This window comes from Astyanax mexicanus, chromosome 12 (assembly GCF_023375975.1).
Source record: "Astyanax mexicanus isolate ESR-SI-001 chromosome 12, AstMex3_surface, whole genome shotgun sequence".
Lineage (NCBI taxonomy): Eukaryota > Metazoa > Chordata > Actinopteri > Characiformes > Acestrorhamphidae > Astyanax > Astyanax mexicanus.
In genome coordinates, this window is record NC_064419.1 from 29,643,023 (window position 1) to 29,653,508 (window position 10,486).

Below are 10,486 nucleotides of genomic sequence, written 5' to 3' on the forward strand. Positions count from 1 at the left end.
AGCAGCAGGTGGTGAGATTATTCTGTAATGCACTTCTGATTGTGTTGTTTCTGTTTCTCTCTTTGTCTCAGCAGCTACAGTGGGGGGTAATGTGATTGTGAACACAGTGGCAGGAGTTTCTCCGGGCCAGTTTCAGGGCAACAAACGTCTGGCTTCTCCCGTCATTCCTGGAGCTGTGCCTGTAAGCCTTGTTCACTATCAAAACAAACATTTAATTGTGCCTGGCTTATGTGCTAAGGAGTTAAACCTCAAAGCAAGACTGTGTGAGCTAATTTTCGGCTTTGACAACAGCCGAAAGCTACCGTTAGAATGTTTGAAATCTAAAATTCATGTGGCATGTGTTTTAATGTGTACTAATTTGACTTACAAATGTGAAAATGTGTTTGCTCATTGAAGCTTTGACATATAGCCCAACTATTCATACACTAAATGTACAGATTAAGCCATCTTCTTTTTACTTGTTTCTTCTGAAATTGAGGCTTTTAAAAAAAGTTAATTTAGCTTTTGTTGTAACTGTCATTAACATACAGTACAATATTTATTTTACATTCAGTCATTGCTGTTGAATAGTGTGTGTAGTGCTGGTATGGTTGTTGATGTCTGTTAATGCTGTCCTAGGCTGCGGGCACTGCTACAGCACAGGTGGTTCACACTCAGCAGAGAGCCATTCCTGCTGCTACTGGCCCTGCCGAAGTCGTGGCAATTGCCACCAGCCAAGGTATTCGAGCTGTTACCCCAGTGACTGCCTCAGCTGTGGTGTCCACCACTCTGCCTCAGGTCCAGTCCCAGACACGTACGTTGGCAGCTCCAGGTACAACACAATACACACTTCTGCTTTAGCCTTCTTTTGCAATACATGTCTCTAAATTTCCAAAATGTCTTAAAATTGACTAGATAATAGTCTTTTTGGTAACTGTTGTGTACTGTTATTAGATAGGTATAGAAAAATCTAGCCAGTGTATAAACCCCATTACAATAATGAATCTTAAAAGTTACATATGCAACCTCTCTAGCTGTCAGTATTACAATGAGTGATCTCCTCATCTTTCTCTCTCTCTTTTTTTCTTTCTCTCTGCTTCTGTATTAATTCCACTGCTGCAGGGGTACAGTTACCCCAGGGGAAGCAAATGTCACCAGTGCAGCTGCAGATCTTAAGGCAGCAGCAACTCCAGCAGCAACAGCAGCAGGCTGGGTCTCCCCAGATCAAAACCGTGAACAAACCACAGCAGGTACACACACACCTACTCACACTGAAATACAGTCATAGGCTTATATCTGACTCTTTTGCTGACACTGTATCACTTATCGACTCTCTGGCAGTCACATGATTCTTGTTTTTGTCATCAGAATAAGTCTTTCACTGTTAGAAAAATGCTGAGTTTTTTTTTTTTTTTTTTTTTTTTTTTAAACTAGAGCATCATTTGTGCATATTCTGCACCCCAGGGAGAACCCCTCTGGCAGTAGTACACAAGGCTCTGTAGGAGTGAGCTGGCTGTATGTTTACCTATCTGCTGGCCTCAGTTCTTTATGCGAGGATTATTTCAGCATAAATCTGCAACATATAGTTAATGTACGCGTGTCCTGGTATCCATTAGGGCAGTAAAATAAACATAAGGAATTCTACCGATTAATTGTTTAGTGTTAATGAAAGTGTATGTGCATGCATATTTTACTACTTTATTTTTTTTAGGAAATGTCTTGTGAGTGGTTTAATTTGAAAATCTGGTTCTCCTATGTGTAATTAACTTGTTTCAAGGATTAAAACAAGTTTTAAGTGTTGTAATAATTGCAAGTTTGTTTATTTGTAGGAGCTGATCAAGATGAAGCAGAAGCTACAGATGGCTCAGCAGCAGCAGGTTGCAGCGGCGGTAGCTGCGGCTCAGGGTCAGCAGACCACCGTTACCCAGCAGCCACAGCAAGTTCAGGCTGCCCCAACCGCTCAGGCCAGCCCACAGCTCACTGCAGTGGCTGCTGCACCCAGAGCTGGAGCTGTCCTCACTGGGCCAGTTGCCAACCTGCAGGTGACCAGACTGGTGAGTTTACACACTCATGTACTTTCCAGCTTTGATTTGTGAATATTATTCACACATGCAAATCATTCTTTTAACTTTTATACATAATGAATAAATGTGAAGTTGTTTTTTAGTGTCAATATTTCTTGATCAAGGGACCAATAGACATGCTTTTACGTGACTAAGAATAAATTCATTTTACATTGAATGATAAGCAGCATTTTTAAAGATATAAGTATTTTTTTAACAAACCCCTAACATATTCAGTAGTCTAGAACATGCAAACAAAAAATGCTGCTTCATCATGTTTGCTGAAGTTTGACTTTAGGTTTGACTTTTAGCTAAACTCTTAAGTTAAGAGCTCTGGAAAGGGATAAATGCTGTACTGCAGATTTGGCTGCTGAGTATCTTGCACAACTCTGTTCATCAGTGCAGAGCTGAGATATGTTTGTTTTCATAGTCTCTGTGGTACAATCAGCACTCTGTACTTGGCTTCACCTCAGTAAATAGGTGACTGTGTTACCTGGAGGATCAAAATGCTAAATGTATATATTTGCTGTTAGTGTAGATTTAAATTTTAAATATGTGTTTGACCAGGCTATTACTGTGTTTTGTGCATACTTAATATTGTTGTCTTTTGTGGGCATCCTATAACTGTTACTCTCACAAGTAAAATATCTTAGGGTAATGTTCTTAACCTGGTCTTTATTTGATCTTTTAGACGCGTGTTCAGGCTACAGGGGCTCTCCCAGCCCAGGCAGGTCAGACAGCTCAGGTCACACTGACCAAACCCCCTCCAGTGGTGTCTGTGCCAGCTGTGGTTTCTTCCACTGGCGTCACCACACTGCCCGTCACTGTGGCTGGCATCAGCGTGGCCATCGGACAAGCCCAGAAAGCAGGTACTGAGCCAATGAGCACTAGAAGAAAAAAAAAAATCATGTTGTACTTTGCTTTGGGGTAAAGGAAAAAGTGAAGTGTTAATATTGTAATTTAAAAGTAGTAAATCACAATATGTTGGGTTTTGGCAAAGTGATTTTTTTTTCTTAATATTCTTGTCATCAGAATAATGTCAACTGAAGAGAGAGTGCAACACTGCTATCTAACAAACAGGGCTTAAACACAACATAATGTAACATAAAGTAAACCAATCTTTTAATGCCTATTAATTAAATATTAATACTGTGTTTTTATGAATCAGTACAGTTTGCAGAACATTTTACAATACCTCTCATTTTTCAATATTTTCTTACATATAGCACAACTCAAATGTATCAAATTTTAAAAAATGATGCTGACCTGCATTATTTTTATATTAATTACACATCCTCATCTATAAATGTAATTGGTCTAGATGGTGAAAGCATACGTTTTATGCACAGGGTAAATTGTGGATGATTTATAGATAATATTAGCCCTTATAGGGTATTTTTATTTACAAGATGCTATCTCTGAAATAATATAAAAAATAAACTTGACATCTGATAATATAACTTAAAAATGAAACATTAAAGGTTTGCTTTTCTGCACTTGTTTTGGTCCAATATTTTAAATAGGGCACATTGGTGCATTGTCACAGTCATTTATTTATAATTAATTATTTTTATTTTGGAATTGGGTGTAGGCTGTAGGATTTCATGTGTAACTTGTGTATGTCTGTGTCTCATTCTCGTATTTAGGTGGTCAGGTCGTGCCTCACCAGTTCCAGGTGCAGCAGCTGAGGCTGAAGCAGGCAGCAGCTCAGGCAGCTGCAGCCCAGCAGAAAGCAGGACAGCCTCAGCAAACGCAGGCAGCAGTACAGCAGAAGGTAATGTCCATTTAAACTGGTACTTATGTACATACAGTCATGGACAAAATAGGGCACTCTTTAAAAATATTAGTGTTCTTTAACATATTTTAACTTTTGAACTTTAGATCATCATTTGTTAAGAAAGGCCGGTAATACATTTAATTGCATAAAACTATAATATCGTAGAATCGGGTGCAGATCTGCTGCAGATTATCAACACGTCGTCAGAATGTTTTGCCGGGCAGCTGTTTTAAAGGCACACTAGGCAACCCTTGGTGGGTTTTCTTTATTAAGCTTCTCCCACAGGCTAGGAAGAAATGGTGCCTCCCCCAGCCCTGATTGATTTAGAGCACAAACCGGCGAACATAATGGAAAAGGGTTTGTGCACTGCATGCTTAAAAAACAAATAAAAAATCAAGCACTTTTCCAGACAGATACTAGTTGGCTGGCAAACCCAACTAGAACTTGTACTGTTTTTTTAATTTATGCCGCATGTTGTAAAACACACTTCAAACCAAACCTGCACCAAATAATGGGTTATTTAATAAAGTAAGTACACATACCTGGAGTACAGATTTGCATGCAATGGAAAGGCAGTTATCTATCTTTTACCGAAACAATGATTAGTCAGCGACCTTTACAAACAATAACCACCACAGTGAAAGCACATTAAAATTATCATTTTAGCTCTAGCCGTTTATAGAAGGCTTCCCTGTGGTTTACCCATGTGTGAGAGCGCTTCCTGTTCCTTGCCTATGAAAAATATTGCATAGTGTGCCTTTAAATCCTGTAAAGATGTATATCTAATTTAATTAGAATAACGAAACAATTACAAAGTACAAGTAGAGGACATTAGTGTTTTTGAAGAGTCACGCAAGTTATAGTTTGTTCCACCTTGTGTAGTTTCCCTGCATAGCTACAACCTGTAGTGCATTAAGCAGTAAAATATGAATGTTGGCATGTTTTCTTACACACACCCTACATCTGATCAGCAACAAAAACCCACCATCCCGGTCAGATTCATTACATATATGTATTATACACATGCAAAACAAACATACTGGCTTGGAGATGGAGAAAAAGCTATTTTCTATCATTTAAACTTAGTATATTGACATTATCTCCTTATCTTCTCTGTCTCCTTCTCCCTCTGATATATAAAGTTGGCCACTCAGCAGGCCGCTCAGCCAGCAGGTCAGGCTCAGCAAAAGGTGACGTACACAACCACCACTCAGCTGCAGCCAGGCATTAAGACCCAGTTCTTTGCCACTTCCATCGCAGCCCAGCCCCAGAAACCTGCCACCACACAACAGATACAGGTATATACATAAACTAACCTAATTTTATGACTATATTTTCGTTTCTTGCATCCATATAACGCACCAGTATATCACATGTTTAGACTGTGTCGTTCCAAACATTTAGTTCCCTGCCCGTGTAGTGATGCTCTCCTCTGCTTGTAGGTTGCTAAACTCCCTCAGATAGTGCAGCAGCAAATAGTGTCCTCACCCCAGCAGGTAAGACGGAACATATCCTCCCCCCTTTTCTCCTTTTCTTGGCATGCAGTTAAAGAGTTACTCACTAAAATACTAAAGTGCCTCGTTTGATCTTTGATGATTGATTGAAGCACTCAATTAGTTTTCTTCTGTTTTTAAATATTATAAATAAAAATTTGGAATATTGTTTTAGGTGCTTAAAATGTTCATACCTGGCATTTTTCTTGCAGTCTACACTGAAATTCTCCATTTAACTTAGGATCTATTGAGAATGAGGATAGATTTAAATTAGTATAAACTGAAAAGTAAATGTATGTGCATGTGCTGTTTTTTTTTTTTTTTGTGTGTTTTTAAGGGTGTCAATAGTTACAAAAATGATTTCAAGAATACGCTACTGCTACAAAAAAATAAGTGTTATTTTATTATTGCATATGATCTGATATTGCACACCCCTAACTATAGATAGAAAAAAATTGAATATTTCCATCAGATTTTTAGAAGTCAAAGATCCAGAATGTCATGATACTAATAATGCAATCCAAATATCTCCATATATCCAAGACTGAAGTAAAATGAATGATACTGGACTGATATAATCTCTAGTCTCTAGTAGATATACAGGTGCTGGTCAACGAATTAGAATAATTTGAAATAGTGCAATCATGAAATTCTTTGAATGCATTTTTTGTGCAGAAAGCAAATCAGGTGTTCACCGCACCTGTCCTACTCGTTAGACTAATCACAGAACTCGTTCCCTGGAAAAAAATTTGCTCAGCTGAGCTTTCCAAAAGGCCCATTTAGGCCATTTAACTGTGATACTGTTGTTTTATTGAATTAGAATAATGGAGAAACAGTTTCATTGAATTAGAATAATTTTTATTATAATTACAATCACTTTCTCAGTATTTTGTGGCTGCCCCCTTGGCTTGTATGACTGCCTGAAGTCTCCGCGGCATCGATTTGACCAGCTTGTCGCAAGTTTCCGCACTCACAGCTTCCCAGGCAGTGGCGATGTTCTGCTTCAGTTGATCCAGCGTAGTAGGCTTTCTGTCACAAATTTTCCGCTTGACGATGGCCCAAAGGTTTTCAATGACATTGAGGTCAGGCGAGTTGGCCGGCCATGCCAAAACTTCAAGCTGTTTTTTAGTGAACCAATCTTTGGTCGACTTTGCCGCATGAGCCGGTGCAAGATCCTGTTGAAATATGAAGTCTTCTTCGCCGAACTGTTCCTCAACAGTCGGAATCAGGAACGTTTCCAGAACATCTTGATATACGGCAGCATTGACAGTCTTCTTGAGGAAGCAGAGTTTCCCTACACCTCGAGCGGACATGCATCCCCAGACCATAACGCTCTGGGGAAACTTGACGGATCTTTTCACGCACTCGTGGTTGTAGGTTTCGCCACCACGACGCCAGACACAAGGACCTTGGTCACCGAAGGAGATGCAGAAGCGTGATTCGTCACTGAAGACCACTTTCTGCCCGTCTTCAGCAGTCCACTCGCCGTGTTCTTTGGCCCACTTCAGCCGTTTCTCCATTTGTTTCTTGTTCAGCATCGGTTTTACTGCTGGAACGTGAGATTTGAAGCCGAGTTCGCGCAGACGAAAGTGGTTGATCTGGAGACGTCAGCGCCGGTCTGCTTGTTCCACAAGTCGGTGAGCTCGGAAGTGGACTTAAACCGGTTGCTGACTGCGATCTTTCTCAGCTGCTTGTTGTCGCGAGCAGAAGTTTTTCGGACGCCGGAACAGTTGGTGCGCTTGCTGCAGTTTTTCTTGAGAGCTTTGCAGACAGAAGACTGGCTGATGCCGAGCTGCTCAGCAATTTTAGTTTGGGTCAAGCCTTGTTGGCGAAGGGCTTGAATTTGAGCCACTATTCCGGTTGAGAGGTCGCGCTGCTTACCCATGATTGATTTTACAACTTAGAAATTCTACTCAACCCTGACTTTATACTGCACAGTGAACACTCTTCACAGAAAACAAAAATTCAAGCATTTATTCTAATTCAATGAAACGGTTTCTCCATTATTCTAATTCAATAAAACAACAGTGTCACAGTTAAATGGCCTAAATGGGCCTTTTGGAAAGCTCAGCTGAGCAAATTTTTTTCCAGGTAACGAGTTCTGTGATTAGTCTAACGAGTAGGACAGGTGCGGTGAACACCTGATTTGCTTTCTGCACAAAAAATGCATTCAAAGAATTTCATGATTGCACTATTTCAAATTATTCTAATTCGTTGACCAGCACCTGTATAATGGGAAATGAGAACAGTGTGAATTTTTATTTTGCTAAAAACAGAAAAAAAGAAGAACCTTGATGTGATTATTAGGGGTGGGTGATATGGAACAATATGTCAGGGTATAATATCCTTCACTATATTCAAAAATGTTGCCAACATTTTTGTATACGATACGATATGGCACACCCCTAGAGATTAGTCAACATCCCTACCTCACTAATGCTCTTGTCACTAAAAGCAATCAATCACATCATTACAGCAATGCCACGAAATGTAGCAGAAAGTCGTGCCTAGACACTGGAGACTTTTAACTAGAACTTTCTTATCTGTGCAGATTCAAGTGCAGCCTCAGACGGTGGCACTGACCCAGGCGACCGCAGCTGGAGCGTCTACTCAGGCCCAGGTTCAGGTGATCCCTTCTGCCTCTGCTGCACAGGTCGTTCAGCAGAAGCTCCTCCAGCAGCAGCAACAGCAGATCATCACTGCAGCCGCTACAACCGTCACTACATCCCCTCAGATTCAGAGCCCTGCCCCTAACAGCCCAGCTCAACAGCAGCAGACCACCACAGCACCCTCTGCAGGCGAGGCAGCAGCGCAGCAGCCTGGAACACCCCAGCCACAGCAGGGTAAAGGAAACGCTCGAGCTGGAGCAGCCATGCGCTCGAAAACCCCTGCCAAACCTAGTGGAGGCAGCTAAGCACAAACACACATTCACAAAGACACAACCGCTGTCGTATTAGAAACCTCTATAACTGTATCATCAAAACAGGTGCCCTTTACTTTGTGTAAACATTTCATGTTAAACCAATGAACATGTGAGTTATATTAATGTACATTAGGAACTTTTCCTATGTAACCATTTATTAGAGGTTGTGTTACGCACACAGTAATGTCACACACGAACATGGACACCACGTTGTACGTGGATTGAAGCCCCACTTACTGTCATGGGGACAGTGTGTGTGTTCATACAGTGGCTATTGTGCTATTGGTAGGGAGTCAAATGCAATCTCTGGCACCAACCAGTCTCGTCTTACCCCTTTGTTCTCTCCCCTCACTCTCTCTCTTTATGAGACTGATAACTGATCAGAGCTTCTCATAATGTGTCTTTTAAGCTATGGACTTTCCACATTACCACAAAGAGAGCCTAATACATGGAGACTGGTCAGTAGTGTGTTATCATTGGATGCAGTTTTGACTGAACACACACTCAATCATTTGGTGTGACAGTTCTGGTTTTCTGGACTCTATTTAATCATGCTGTAAAATGCTTGCTTTTTTTCTACTGCACCTTTATTGTTTATACAGCTGTGAATGTTATCGCACTCTGACACCCTTGGAGAATACAATAGATTAAAAAGAGAGAAAAAAAACCTGAATATCCACGCCTGTGCTAAAGTTGGAATCTACTGCAGGGCACTTGTCAGGATACTACAATTTCCAGGTAAAAATGTGTCACTAGATGTGCTGTTTCTGATGTTCTGACTCCTTTAAATGTGTGTATTTGTCCCTTGTGTCAGTGAAGACCCATCTGAATTGTGAAACCTCTTTTAATAATGGCCATGCAAGTGTGAGAACATCCCAAAAAGTCACTATAGATACTTTTGCCAAAACCTTGTATCACTAAAATGACAACTTTACAAAAGGATAAAAAAAAGCTTAAATTTCAGTGAAAGTCTGTATACGAAGTCATTGTGTAGCATTCCATTTGGGACATTCAAATGTGGAAAAAATGAAGATACAAGGTGTAGATATGTTTATACACCCCACATATAAACAACACCAGGATGTGTTAAAGCACTACTGAGACTCAAGCTGGTTAGAAGACGACATAGTCTTATTTGAAAGTCAGGTGAGTGTGTGTTGATTTGAGTGTCAGTGGAGGAGAAGCAGAACTGGGATTTTGGCTGTTTTTAGTGGATGATAGTAATGTTAAATGTGAGTGTGATGTGTTAAATATAATAATAAGATTGAGTCAGGTGACAGTAGTACCTAGAACTTTAACTCTCTGAGCCATCACTGTGGGTTTCATCATAAACCACTTGGGGGTGGGAAGAAAAAAAATTCAATCTGTGATCTAAATCTGCCATCTCTAAATTGTTATGTTATGTGTATTTCTATTGGTCTTTATTGCCTGGTTAAAGGCTCGGCACAGGAATCATCAGTGGGTAATCACTGTTAACCATCGTTCACACAGAAGAGGCTTTGTTCATATTCACAAACGGTCCTGATTTAGAGTTTTTATTCTTTACTTTGTGTATCAGCAGCTACACTGTAAACTGATGTATCTATAATGTTGGGGTGTCCTTCATATTTGTCTTTTTTTTTTTTTTTTTTTAATCGATGTTCCTGAACAAATATGTAAATACCAGAAGGGATGATATTTGTAATTGTAAAGTAGTTGTGTTTTCATTGGACTTTTTTCAGCTTAACTCTATAAAGTGTTCTGTTTTTATACAAACAACCAAGATGTTTACAGTTTTTTTTCTCTAAACAGAAAGTAGCCTGGCTAATATTTGAGTTGGAGCGGTTAAGACTACTCCATATGGCTCTTTTAAAACAAGCTGTGGGTTACGCTGGATGTCAGCAGTTCCGCCAGGATCTATAGTACTTGGAGTGAGAAAGGACATGCCTGCTGACCACAGCAAATGTGCTAGGACGCAGAAAATGCATATGGCCAGCAGGGATTGCAGCATTGCGTTACACTGGCTCAGTTCTGAAACAGAATTGTCCTTGACCTGCCTCTGTTTCAGTCCCATACGTTTTATGCAATGTCAGCATGTGGAGTAAAGTCAGAATCAGGTACTTTTTATACATTGTCAGAATCATGCAATTATATCACAAGTTTCAGCTTTACAGGAAGACTGTTCATGGAAAATGGTGGCAAAATTATATTTTTTATAACCGTGGATCATTCATTACTGCCTATTTTTGAACATAATTACGGTTTATTCAAT

At 40.0% G+C, this 10,486-nt stretch overlaps 1 protein-coding gene across 9 annotated transcripts in view; it reads left to right on the forward strand.

The window, feature by feature from the left end:
• The window catches only part of ep400 (E1A binding protein p400), a 35,212-nt gene extending 25,219 nt beyond the window's left edge, over positions 1-9,993 (forward strand). For 7 of the 9 annotated variants that reach the window (XM_007237122.4, XM_015602404.3, XM_022670510.2 and 4 more), the window contains 9 exons: positions 72-181; positions 619-811; positions 1,102-1,229; positions 1,809-2,033; positions 2,734-2,911; positions 3,689-3,816; positions 4,962-5,117; positions 5,262-5,315; positions 7,864-9,993. In XM_007237122.4, coding sequence (XP_007237184.3) covers positions 72-181; positions 619-811; positions 1,102-1,229; positions 1,809-2,033; positions 2,734-2,911; positions 3,689-3,816; positions 4,962-5,117; positions 5,262-5,315; positions 7,864-8,226 — 1,535 coding nt within the window. In that variant the 3' untranslated portion in view covers positions 8,227-9,993. The remainder of the gene's footprint in view (positions 1-71; positions 182-618; positions 812-1,101; positions 1,230-1,808; positions 2,034-2,733; positions 2,912-3,688; positions 3,817-4,961; positions 5,118-5,261; positions 5,316-7,863) is intronic. The other 2 variants (XM_007237124.4, XM_015602406.3) reach the window with 2 other exon arrangements.
• Positions 9,994-10,486: the final 493 nt, after the last annotated feature.